This window comes from Lithobates pipiens, unplaced genomic scaffold (assembly GCF_037356315.1).
Source record: "Lithobates pipiens isolate NorthernLeopardFrog02 unplaced genomic scaffold, aLitPip1_a1.2 Scaffold_22, whole genome shotgun sequence".
Classification (NCBI taxonomy): domain Eukaryota; kingdom Metazoa; phylum Chordata; class Amphibia; order Anura; family Ranidae; genus Lithobates; species Lithobates pipiens.
Window position 1 is genome coordinate 172,806,403 of NW_027507784.1, and position 14,232 is coordinate 172,820,634.

At 40.9% G+C, this 14,232-nt stretch overlaps 1 protein-coding gene across 1 annotated transcript in view; it reads right to left on the minus strand.

Annotated features, from left to right (window-relative positions):
* TRPM2 (transient receptor potential cation channel subfamily M member 2) overlaps window positions 1-14,232 on the minus strand; it is a 406,419-nt gene that overhangs the window by 155,165 nt on the left and 237,022 nt on the right. The window contains exons 10-12 of the mRNA XM_077448652.1: window positions 10,910-11,012; window positions 8,862-8,983; window positions 5,251-5,601 (exon numbers count right to left, since the gene is read on the minus strand). Coding sequence (XP_077304778.1) covers window positions 5,251-5,601; window positions 8,862-8,983; window positions 10,910-11,012 — 576 coding nt within the window. The remainder of the gene's footprint in view (window positions 1-5,250; window positions 5,602-8,861; window positions 8,984-10,909; window positions 11,013-14,232) is intronic.

A 14,232-nucleotide genomic window follows, 5' to 3' on the forward strand; every position in this document is an offset into this window, starting at 1 on the left:
ACACTTAACAGAACTTTTTTTTGCCAAAAACATGTAGCAGAATACATTTTGGCTTAAATTTATGACAAAATTTGATTTTATTTGATTTCTTTTAAAATAGAAATAAAGAAAATATTGTTTTTTTTCCAAATTTCCGCTTTTTTGCGCTTATATCGCAAAAAATAAAAAACGGAGTCGTGAATAAATAACCCCAAAATAAAGCTCTATTTGTGCAAACAAAATTATAAAAATTTCATTGGGGTACAGTGTAGCATGACTGCGCAATTGTCACTGAAAGCGCTAGAGCGATGAAAGCTGAAAATTGGGCTAGGAAGGAAGGGGGCGAAAGTGCCCTGTATTGAAGTGGTTAAAAAGCCTAATGTACTGCTATATAATTAGTGCCCAGTATTACTGGAGCTGTGTGGGAATCACCTGTGTCACGACAGACAAGAACAATGATCTCCATAGGAAGAATAGCCATATTTTCTAAATTCAGAACAGTCACAATTTCTTGCAAACTTCCATCACCTCCATTCTTCCAGTAGACTGAATAGAGGTATGCTGCTCATACCTGGGGTTTGGTCAGGGAGCTCCTCGCAAAACTTCTTGTTTCCCTACCCATCCCGGTTTTTGCCAGGACATCCACTCTCAGGCTGGGGAGCTCAAATTATTATTTTTTTATGCAACCTCCGAGACGTTGTTTCTTGGACAGGGGGAGGATGTAGCACCCTGAGGTTTAGTGAGGGAGCTCCTCGCAACATTTCTTGTCAGGAGTAGCTACTGTAGTTAATTACTAGTTATCCATTTACTTCTCCCTAAGTTTGGCCTTTTTGTACTTTCCTCTTCTACCACCAGGTGACTTGGATGTATTAGATTGAGAAGGACAACTGAAGGGTAAGTTATGGGTATATGGGGTATCTCAGCCAATGGGCAAGGATTTTGTTGAATCCCTTGGCCTGCTGGGAGAGCCTATATGTTCGGGGAAGGTCAGATGATGCGGTTCTTGTGTGCCACCCAGACAGTCTGGGTGGATGTGTATTATCTGACCTGGGCTGCTAGGCTGGAAATTGGGCCTATCCTGGGGGCATCAGGCTGCCAGGCTGTGTAAGGGCCTATCCAGTAAGTAAGAGGGAAGTGCAGGGTTGGGACTGCGGTTTGCAGTCCAACCAAAAGTGACAGTTCTGCCGGTCGGAGAACCTGCTAATCAGAGGTAGAAGGGAAGCTGTTGCCACTAAGGGACCAACCACCTTTACCAGGGACCACAGTGAGTAAATGAAGCAAGTACCAGAGCAGTATTCTCATCAAACAGGCATGGTGGAGAATGGGGAAACTTCAGGCGATGATCAAGTCAGGGACCCAACCAGCAGAAATGACGCTTGCAGGGCAGCCTTGTGTCTTGAAGGTATGCAAACGCTTGAGGGAGATACCACCACAAAAGTCTTGAGGAGCTCATGGGTTTCAGAGCCATTGAATCAGAGGGTCCAGTGAGAGACCAGGAGCTCAAAGGGCTGAAGAACTACAAGGAGAAGTTGTAGTACAGCTGAGAGAACTGTTACATTGAGTTAGGAACTGTTAAAGTACTGTTGCCATAGGAAACAGCAATCCTGTACATGCAGAAGTGGCACCTTGCTAGGGCCTTTCCCTGTATACTTGTCCTCCTGTTGAAATCTTGGAGTCTGCCATTTGAAATTTCAACTACTGAAGGGTGTCCTGTCCCTAACCCTCTTTCCCTTGCAAAATATAAAAAGCACAGTCAAAGAAATAAAACCTCTTTTACATCCAAGAAGTGTCTGGCGTCCAATAACTTTTACCACCTTTGCACCCACTATGCCTCACAACCCACCACATATTGAAGGGTGTCAGCTAACTTTGACCTTGGAGGTTCTCATTAGACTGGAAGAGGTCAGAGATTCTACTACGTGACAAAATGACAGGTTGTAATCCCCTTCATAGTAACTTTACCTAAAGACTTAGAGAGTATGAGGGGACCTTTTGGCTTTGGCGTGAAATTTCCACATTTGTGTCTTCACTTCTGTACAAGTAAAGTACAGGTAAAGCCACAGTCAGCACTGTTCCCCCAGAGTCCTCACGCCAGTGTTTTGCAGAACAGTAGTAAACTATTAAATAAAGGAGCCAATTGATCCATTCTGGTGTGCATTTAGCAGCAGCTTTTCCATGAACAGAACATGTGGTCTCAGACGTTCTCTCCTTCTCCACTTCCATTCCTCCTTCTGTGTTTATTCTAGTCCCAAAGCGGAAGAGATATACATAAGTAACTCACAGCACAGCCACAAACAAATGCAGACAGTAGAGGGCAGCAGCTCCCTACATCTAATTAATGACTGTTAACTACTTTAGCCCCGGAAGATTTTACCCCCTTCCTGACCAGAGCACTTTTTGTCATTTGGCACTGCATCGCTTTAAATGATAATTGCGCAGTTGTGTGACGTTGCACCCAAACAGAATTGACGTCCTTTTTCTCCCACTAGTGGAGCCTTCTTTTGGTGGTATTTGATCACCTCTGCAGTTTTTATTTTTTGCGCTATGAACAAAAGAAGAGTGACAATTTTGAAAAAAACACAATATCTTTTACTTTTTGCTATAATAAAATATCTAAAATTAAAAAAAAAAATGTTTTCCTCGGTTTAGGCCAATATGTATTCTTCTACATATTTTTGGTAAAAAAAAATCACAATAAGTGTATATCGATTGGTTTGCGCAAAGTTGCATTTTTATTATTATTTTTTTTATTAGTAATGGCGGCGATCTGTGATTTTTATCAAAACTGTGACACTGTGGAGGGAACACTTTTGACACTATTTTGGGACCATTGTCATTATACAGCAATCAGTGCTATAAAAATGCACTGATTACTGTGTAAATTACACTGGCAGGGAAGAGGTTAAACACTAGGGGATGATCAAGGGTTTAAGTGTGTCCTAGGGAGTGATTCTAACTGTGGGGGGATGGGCTTCCACTCACATGACAGCGATCACTGCTCTCGATGACAGGGAGCAGTGATCTCTGTTATGTCACAAGGCAGAATGACGAAATGCCTTGTTTGCATCTCCACGTTCTGCGGCTCCGTGACACGATCACTGGGAGACCAGCGGAAATCAAGTCCGCGAGTCCCGCAGGCACAGTCACACTGTATGTGGTGGGCCCGCCAACTTAAGGGGACATACCGGTACGTCCAGTTGCCCACCGCTGCCATTGTGCCGATGTATATCGGCGTGCAGCAATTGGCAAGTGGTTAAAATAAGTTGATTAAAGTAATTGTAAGGGTCTTTTTTTTTCTAAATAACAATAATGTTTATACTTTCCATTGCACAGCACAGCTGTGAACCTCCTCTTTTCAGGTCCCCCGCCGGTGCTCCTGGCACCTCCCCTCTGTTCAGTGCTTACATGGGAAGCCACTTCCCATGGGGGCACTCGTACATGCTCTCATCCTAGCCCCGCTGCTGCATCCATTGACACAGACAGCGGGATTGTCCCCACCCCCTCTCACTGACTTTGATTGACAGAACTGGGAACCAATGGCTCCCGGTGCCCCAGCAAAGCCAGTGAGACACAGAAGTGAGGGGAGAGAAGAGGTGCAGACGTGTACGGCACTGGATCAAATGAGCCACATCTGTATTTTGAATCTATGTGCACAAAGTAAAATATTACCATTTAAGAGATAAAGGTATAATTGCATATTGCTGTCATTCCTACATTTTAAGGATTCAGTATAAACAGATCAACATCTTCACCAGTCTATCATGATGTTACATTATGTTAATAATCTCAAAAAATGGTGTATCCAGCGCTACCTAATATTAGAGAGGAGGACCACCGTTGTTTCCAACAGACCAAGTGTCACCTCAATTTAATAATGTGCATAAACCTTTCTGTGTTAGTTGAGAGTGTTCTAATAATTACAATATAAATTCAATAAATTGTGAAAAAAGGCCTATAAATGCCCATATAAAGTGCTTTTGTGCAAAAATAAGTGCAACATATGATACTTAATGCGACTGACGTTAAAAATCACACAATCCCTACTGTGTGTTGAATTTTTCAACGCTGATAAACTACAAACAATCAAATAATCAAATTAAAGTGCAAACATATGAAAAAGCACACGGTATGGCTATAGAATTTATAACCATATACTCCAAACCTCCTATATCTAATGGTGTAAAATCACAAAAAGAAACATCCAATATGGATGTATATGCATGGGATATATATCAAACTATTTTTTTTATATCATAAACAAAGGAATATATCAATAATTATGTGCAAAAAAAAAAAAAAATGAAAAAAAATAAATAAAGAATGGAGAATAAAACAAAATTAAAGAGAAAAAAACAAGAAGTCTATTAGTGTCCACAGGTGAAAAAATGAAAAAATTTGTGGGGGAGCACGCAGTCACCTGAAGAATATATTGCAAGCACTAAAGTCACCTTTTTTCTGCTGGATTTGCACAACCGAAGATTTTTTGATTTTTCATCTAATTTTTTCATTTTTTCACCTGTGGACACTAATAGACTTCTTGTTTTTTCTCTTTAATTTTTTTTTATTCTCCATTCTTGATTTTTTATTTTTATTTTCATTTTTATTTATTTTTGCACATAATTATTGATATATTTCTTTGTTTATGATATAAAAAAATTGTTTGATATATATCCCACGCATATACATCCATATTGGATGTTTCTTTGTGATTTTGCACCATTAGATATAGGAGGTTTGGAGTATATGGTTATAAATTCTATAGCCATACCGTGTGCTTTTTCATATGTTTGCACTTTAATTTGATTATTTGATTGTTTGTAGTTTATCAGCGTTGAAAAATTCAACACACAGTAGGGATTGTGTGATTTTTAGCTTCAGTCGCATTAAGTATCATATGTTGCACTTATTTTTCACAAAAGCACTTTATATATTATTAGAACACTCTCAACTAACACAGAAAGGTTTATGCACATTAATAAATTGAGGTGACACTTGGTCTGTTGGAAACAACGGTGGTCCTCCTCTCTAGTATTAGGTAGCGCCGGATACCCCATGTGAAAACCCCCTGTGGGGATTTATTGGCTGGGGGGCTGCAACCTATATATATATATATGTTTTTATTTAGTTGTTTTTTCTATTTCCTGTTCTACATAAGCGCGACTGTGTCCAATATTAATAACATGATGTTACATTATGTTATTACAAAACATACAGTATAAGGTGACCTAAAAATAGAATCATATTTATAATGAAAACAAGCAATAAACGTACATTTATTTTGATGTGTGGGACAGCAATCGACAGCCGAGGCCGCTCTGTGCTTTTTGGCTTTGGATACAGATGTTTTGTGAAGTCACCCAGGAGTTCTCTTAAAACCTGTGATACATGGTGAAGACGGAGTTTTGATGTCTTTAGAAACTCACAACGAAACCTTTCATCTTCTAATGTTTTAGCAAGTTTGCTATGGAATAAGCATGATGGATCTGTGTTATTGTAAAGCTTTAATATCGTTTCTTGAGTGGCGTATTCTTCTAGACGGACACCATGTTCAAGGAATAGCTTTACAAAGGCAGGCTTATTGTCAATCAGTGCTGCTGTCATGACTGGGTGCAGATCTGAAGGCTGGGAAGAACAATCACAATTAATGCTCAAAAGGCACTACATAATGGAAGAAACAAACAAGCCGCTCTAAAGGAGGTCAACATGGTTTGATTTTAAATGTTTATTGTCAACAATAAAATCCATTGGTTCAAATTGACCTAGCTATGTCGGACACACAGCTAACTACCATTTATATTAGTAATTATGCACTATAATGAGTTTAACTGCTGTGCAGTTTTACCTAGAGAAAAAGCAATAGTTTAAGAGGGCCATACATGGATCAAAATTTGGCCAGTTCAGCAGGGACCAGATAAATTTCGATACATGTATGGGTGGGCTGTTGTACATACGTCAATCTATATATAGATATACTGAATATAGCCGGCAACACTGATCAATGTGTTCTGATGGCAGGGAAGGCTCTCTGCCATCAGAACACAATGGCACAGTGGGAGTAATTCCCCCATCCCCATCACATGCGTGATGTAGATGGAGGAATTACTACTGGGCTTTCATTTATAAAACCTGGTCTGAATTTTATTGTTTTCCTACTGATAAACCAATGGCAGTTGTACACCTCCATTTTTCCTGTAGCATAGGCTAAAATAAACAGTCCCCCAAAGCAACCATTGATGTTGAGCACAAAAAAGGGAGAAATCAACCAGCAATTTACAATAACCTCCATCACATCCCAATAATATAGAACCAATAGAAAAAGGAGAGAATGCCCCAAGGGATTGATAGCAGCCAGTCAGACTGCATTTTTTCTGATCTGAGTTCAGCAGTTTAAATTCTACTGTAGTTGGTTGGTAAATGGATTGCTGGTTGGACAGATTTATACATATAAAGTTTAATATATAATTTTATTTGGGATACAGAAAAAAACTAATTAGTTGTGTGAAATAGTGTGTATCCCATTACCTGCAGCTGTCTGTTGCTACTAAAACACTTCCTGGATGAGCCTCTTTGGATCCACACGATACTGCGTTGAGTGTTTGCCTTCCATTGCTTCCATGCCGCGTACAGACGATCGGAATTTCCAACAACTAAACCGTGGTTTTATTTCCGACAGATTTTGGCTGAAACCTGTCTTGCATACACACGGTCACAGAAATGTTTTCGGAAATTGCGATCGGCAAGAACAAGCTGACGTACAACGCGTTTGACGGGACTAGAAAAAGGAAGTTCAATAGCCAGTGTGGCTCTTCTGCTTGAGTCCGAGCATACGTGAAATTTTGTGCTTCGGAATTGTGTACACACGATCAGAATTTCCGATAACGGATTTTGTCAGAAAATTTGAGATCCAACTCTTGGAAATTCCTATCGTGTGTATGCGACATATTGTCCTGTGTATACGGTCAGACTTTCCGACGACAAAATCCGTCTGATTTTTTCAGACGGATTTTGGCCCAAACTTGTCTTGCATACACACGGTCGCACAAAGTTGTCAGAAAATCGAAATGTTCTGAACGCGGTGACGTACAACAAGTACGACTATAATTGGGCCAGGAGCCAATAGCTTTTGTGACGTAATTTATTTCCGAACGCAGTGATGTACAACAAGTACGACGGGACTATAAATGGGCCAGTAGCCAATAGCTTTCGTGACGTAATTTATTCTGAGCATGCGTGGCACTTTGTCCGTCGGAATTGTCTACACACGATTGGAATTTGTTGTATGTCAGAAATTCCAACGGAAAAAGTCAGATGCAGCCCACACACGATCGGATTTTCCGACAACACGATCTGATCACACATTTTCCGTTGGAAAGTCCAACCGTGTGTACAGGGCATATGAGTTCATTGCAACCACTGCTACTGAAAAAAGGTGCACAGTGCACTCCCCCCCCCCCCCCCCCCCCTTCTGTACAGTACATTCCACCCCCTTTGTGCCCTCTCACCCATCCACAGAACTCGGATTATAACATTCACAAAATGCAATGTATGTTCTGTGAACGGGTGGTGAATCAGCTGAATAACAGGATTTCATTGCTCATTCACAGAATGCGATGCATTGTGTAGTGTAGTAATATGAGTCCTGTGAATGGCAGAGAGGCCAGAAGAGGATGGATTAGGCCTTGTTTAGACTTGCTTTGCTATCTAAAGCATGATTCTTGTTCAGTTTGCTCTTTTAATTGCCTCCTCACTGCCTGCATTAACCCCCTAATTTCCGAACAACCATGCTGTATCCATGAGCATTGTGCATTTTTGCGGGAAGGTTACAGGGCAGCACTATTCCCTTGAATGGGTTGTGCTCGACATGCAGCACCACCTGCTGTGCATCAGACATGTGCGATTAGTTTCGCACAAATCGAAAATTCGTACGAATTTCCGTAACTTTGTACATTCGGGAGGATCCGAAAAACGAATTGCTATGCTTCCGAATTCTGTATGAAATACGAAATTTTGTTTACGAATTTCGGATCCAAATTCCTAACGAACATTCGTAATTGTTACTAAAAGTTAACAAACCTAAAAGTTAAAAACCCAGGAAGTCAGCACAGCATAGGGATGGTGGGATCCCCTCATAATGATAAATTCATCATAATGAACATTTGTAATTGTTACGAAAAGTTAACGAACCTAAACGTTAAAAACCCAAGAAGTCAGCACAGCACAGGGATGGTGGGAGACCCTCATAATGATAAACTCATCATAACGAACATTCGTAATTGTTAAAAAAAGTTAATGAATCTAACCAAAATTTGTATTTCGTACGAAATTTTGGACACGAATTACAAGATACTAATGAATTCTAATACGTCATGGAACGAAACGAAACAAATTTATTGACGGCGCACATGTCTACTGTGCATGACAAGAGGTATAATTCCTTCTGTGGCAGTGAAGCAAAGCTCTGTGGCTACAGCATGTGCAAATCCCCAGCTGCTGCCCCTGCAACAACAGAGGGAGTGGTTGAGGGATGGCAAAAACGTGGCCCGACTGCAGGGTTTAAATAATTCTACTTCATCAGTCAGACTTCTGCTAACATGCCCCTGTACAGATAATTACTGGGAAGATTAGTGTACTGCTTTTCCACCCCCTGCAGTCTCCAACCCCAGCTCTCTATGTCACTTATGCAGCTGAGAGCAGATGGTATGTAAAAAAAAAAAAAAAAATGTTTATAATTGTTTTTTATATATACACAAACATTTTGCCTTACATTTCTATTTTAAACTGAATGACTTGTTTTTACAAGGTAGGAGTCCACATGTACTTTAATGACTGAAAATATAGCTACAGTAAGCTTATTAACTGAATGGTTTATTCGGCCAACACACCTTCCACTGATGATCATCTGTGAAAATCTCACTTTTAGCAATGTCAACTCGGTTCCATGCCACTGCCAGCTTTAGCTGGTGGTCCCAGTTCTCATGTCCTTGTTGATCAAGACTTAGAGAGGCTGGAAAAATTAGAAGAAATGGCACTAACAATAAACAGTTTCATTATGTAAAGTGTATATAAAGTGTTAAAAAATGACTGAGAAAACAGAAAACAAACTCAGAAACCTTTTATACACATTTCAGGGATTAAGCAGCCATTTTCAGGGCCACACTTTTTGCAGTGCACCCAACCTAGGATGCGTCTTCTATAATGGGCAGGTCCTTATTAAAAGGACTCGGAGAAAGAGCCTCTTCAGCAGCCAGGCCTGATGGTGCTTCAATATCGCTCATCCAGTCCTGCCACTGCTCCAGTTACATACATACCTGGAATGAAGGCAGCTCAGATGTTCCCATTCCTCTCAGATAGCTGCTTTGTGGGCCTCTGAACTCACTGCATGCTTTAAAGAACTCAATTGCATGTTCTCTCTCTTTCCCTTTTAGGCATCTATCATTCTCATTTTAACTCATTGCAGTTTTCCCTTATGCCGCGTACACACGACCAGACTTTCCAACAGAAAAGGTCCGGCGGTCTTCCCAACGGACTTTCGGCGGAGTTCCAGCGGACTTCCGAATGAACGGACTTGCCCACACACGAACGGACAAAGTCAGTTCGAAAATCCATTCGTTTTGAAAGTGATGACGTAAGATGGGACTAAAAAAGGAAGTTCAATAGCCAGTAGCCAATAGCTTCCCCTGTGTCATATTTGGTCCTTCGGACCAGCATACAGATGAATGGTTTTCCCGATAGGAATTGAGCCCATCGGACAGATTTGAAACATGTTCTATTTCTAGGTCCATCAGATTTTGAAACGATCGGATTAACCCACACACAATCAAAATATCCAACGGACTGATTCCGTTGGACCTAGTATGCTGAAAAGTCCGATCATGTGTATGCAGCATAATGCCCCATACACACGGTCGGACATTTCGACCACAAAATCCATCAGAATTTTTCCGACGGATTTTGGCCCGAAACTTGTGTTGCATATACGCAAAAATCTGATCGTTCGGAAGGAGATGACGTACAAAATGTACGACGGGACTATGTAGAGGCCAGTAGCCAATAGCTTTTGTCTTCAAATTTTTTTTAATCATGCGTGGCACTTTGTGCATCAGAATTCTCTAAACACGATCGGAAAAAGTCTGATCGGATTTTGTTGTTGGAAAATTTTAGATCCAGCTGTCAAACTTTTTCCATCGGAAATTCTGACAAATCTTATTCACCCTCTTGCCAGATTGAAACAGAACTCATCAACCACTGGGGAGAGCAGCATTCTGTACACTGCTCGAGGGAGACATATTTGCCCTGTTAAAGAGACCCTAACATAAGTAATTGTTCTGTCTGTAGTGATTTTAGCTCTAGACAACAGTAAACAAAGGGGTTGCATTGGGTTTTCATTTGTTTCCTTTCTTTGATTATGCTCATATCTTAACTATTACAATAACAAAAACTACTTTTTAATAATTTGAAATAGTGCTTAATAAATAATATTAATATATTGTTTATTCTCAAAAATTAGGTGGGGCACCTGGTTTCTGTTCCTGTTTACCTGTCTGTTCTTATCTGCTTTGGAAAACAAAACATACCCTGGTGTTTATAGATATCAATAGCTAAAGCTCAAATTTACACTCCTCACTAAATAAGTCACAGGATTGACTAATTCCTTTCTCTGCCAGTTCTGTTTAGACAGTCCCATACAAACATCAAAAAAACAGATATGAGGAGGAAGGGCGGCAATTAGTTTTTGCTGCAGTCTATGAAAATCCATAATTCTCTGTTATTTCAGAGTCAGGCGTGTACTTTATATAAAATGCTTATTTGATAATCTAAAATGTTTTACACAGAATGAAACATATAAATCATCTGTTTAAAACCTATGTTTTACCTCTACACAGTTTATATATTAGATGAAAATGATAAAATGTGTTCAATACATTAATACCTTTAAGCAAAGCTTGAAGAATAGCAACATCAATGTCATGCTGATCATCTTTGTCTGCTTGGAAGATTGTAAGCAACTGACTGTACCTCATGATATCTTGTATCTGAAAAATAAATATTAATCTGAAAAATAAACTATAGTTAACAGCATTAAAACATTACTGTTATTTGATTTGTGTTTCACATCCTGATGAGGACAATACAACAATTTTCTATAAATCTTCTTATTCAAACTTCAAATCAATCTTTTCTAATTATTGATTAGAACTCAATTTGGCAACAACATGGGGAAAGGGGGGGAAACTCCAGTTCAGACTGTTTCTTAATATATATATATATATATATATATATATATATATATATATATATATATATATATACACATATACACACATACAGTATCTCACAAACTTATGTACACCCCTCACATTTTTGTAAATATTTTATTCTATCTTTTCATGTGACAACACTGAAGAAGTGACACTTTGCTACAATGTAAAGTAGTGAGTGTACAGCTTGTATAACAGTGTAAATTTGCTGTCCCTTCAAAATAACTGACCACATAGCCATTAATGTCTAAACTGCTGGAAATAAAGGTGATTACACCCCTAAGTGAAAATGTCCAAATTGGGCCCAATTAGCCAATTTCCCTCCCCGGTGTCATGTGACTCGTTAGTGTTACAAGGTCTCAGGTGTGAATGGGGAGCACGTGTGTAAATTTAGTGTTATCGCTATCACTCTCTCATACTGGTACTGGAAGTTCAACTTGGCATCTCATGACAAAGAACTCTCTCAGGATCTGAAAAAAAGTTGTTGCTCTACATGAGCCTAGGCTATTATGGAAAATTGTTATCAAATACTTACCACAATTTTCCTTTCCTGTGTACCCTGACGTCAGCTCACCATGGGTTAATCATCCGTAGATAACCTCAAGGATCACCTCCAATAGATAGAATAAAAGACCCACCCTCCTAATCCCTGATGTTCTTTAACTAGATAGCGATAGGCCACCAGGGCGGAAAAGTTGTGCTGACGTGAGGGTACGCCAGGAAAGGAAAATGAGGGTAAGTATTTGATAACAATTTTCCATATTCCTGGCTAACCTCATGTCAGCACACCATGGGATTTAACTAGCAATAAAGAAGAAGGGCGTTAAAAGCAAAAGGACACTTAGCCAAGATATGCTGCATAATAAGGAAAAACATATTTTATTTCTCTTGAAAGGCTGCTGAGACCACTGCTGTCCCGAATTTTGCGGATGCTGTGGCCTGAATATCCAGGCTATAGTGGCACGCAAAGGTTGTGCAGGAACTGGCGTAACTGTATCTCATCACAAACAGGGGGAGCTGAGAATTTTGTGGGGTCGCCATCAAATTGACTGTGAGCATGCCCCACTTCCTGAAAACTGTCCGGAGGTACCTCAGTTGGAGTGACCACTCACTGTGTTCTGGGAAATGTCTGCTCAGTTGACCTGCCAGTTGATTCTGACTTCCTGGGAGATATGCTGCTGTCAGGTCTTGAAGATGCTCCTCTGCCCAGGCAAAGATGTCTGCTGACAGGTGAAGGAGCATTAGACTCCTTGTTGCCCCTTGACGGGCAAGGAAAGCTACTGCTATCTTGACCCATGCTCCCCGAAGATCTTCCTGAAAGGCCTGTAGAGCAAGAAAGGCTGCCTTGAGTTCCAAATAGTTTGACTGTTTGTATAGTGGGTTCCAACGGTCTTGGATTTCTTTTCCCTGACAATGGGCCCCCAACTGTGGAGGCTGGCGTCCGAGGTGACAATAGTCCAGTCCACTGGGTTGAGGGGTACCCCTCCGGGATAGGTTCTCTGGCATGGTCCACCAGCCTAGATCTCGATGTACTCCCTCTGGAATGTATATCTTCTGGTTCTTTGATGACCCGTCCCTTTGGCTCAAGAAGGATACCTGGAATGCACTCATGTGCCACCTGGCCCATGGAACCACCAGAATTGTGGCAGTAAATATCCCGATCAGGACCATGCAGTCTTCGGCTGAATGAAAGGTAGACCTCATTGTGCTTAGGGTATACTGGCACAGCTGATGAATTTTCCTGTCTGGGAGATACACCCGTTCCTTAGAAGTGGAGGAAATTACCCCCAAATACTGTTTGGGAAGGATAGCATTGGCACTTTTGACTGTTTATTATCCAAACAAAACTGTTTAGAGTCAGAAGGACCCGGTCTCAATACTCTCTAAGTTTTTGAGCGGAGTCTCCCAGAATGATGATATCGTCTAAGTAATGGTAAATTTTTATTCCTTCCTGGAAAATTAGAGAAATGATGGTGAGGAGAAGCTTTGAGAATACTCTTGGTGTGGTACAGGTGCCCGAAAGGGAGGCATGTGAATTGATAATGATGGTTGCTTACTGCGAACCTCAAAACTCTCCGATGTTGCTTCCCTATAGGCACATGCAGGTACGGGTCCGAAAGGTACACCGAAATGAGCCAGTCATTCTCCTGAACCACCTTCATTATGGTTTCAAGGGACTCCATCTTGAATCGCTTGTTGAGGATTTAATTTCAGCCTCCTAAATCTAACACATGCCTCAAGGTCCCTGAAGATTTGGGCACCAGGAACAATGGGGAATAGAAACGTCCCCATATCTCTTCTGCCGGTACATGCTTGATGGCTCCTTTGGAGAAGAGTTCATCTATATAGGTTTGCAAGGACTGTCTCTTCTCGGGACACTCTGGCCACTGAGTTCTCACAAAGGAATTTGGAGGGTGGTGTAAGAACTCTATGGAGTATCCGTTTTTTACAGTATCCAGGGTTCAGCAATCGGTAACCTTTGCCACCCAGACCCTCCAATAGGAGCTTAGCCTCGCTTCCACTGGACAAGCCTGGGTGGGCGTACCCTCAAAAAAGGGTTTTTCATTTGTCTTGGTAGCCTGTGCTGCCTTACACTTTAACCCCGGAGAAAGGAAGTTTGAGTCTCTCCATTGAAGTCTCTTCCATCCTGGCCTGTGCCATTTTGCCTTCTGGAAGCATTTGTAGGTAGACTGGGTTGTCCAAGTGGTTTCTTTTGGCCAAGCTGAGGGAGAAGAGCAGACTTACCTCCCATGTATCTCTTAATTGCATCATCCAAGGTCTTTCTAAACAGTAGTTTGCCGTTGTATGGTATGTTGCGCAAGGCCTGTTTGGAAGCTTCGTCTGCTGTCCAAAGGGCCATCCTTGCTGTAACAGCACTGGCCATAGATCTGGCTAACAGCTTTACTAAATCTACTGATGCTTCTGCAAGGAAATCCGTTGACATATTTGGCTGCTCCAATGTTGTAACAGTATTTGAGGGGTCTACCCCTGCGTT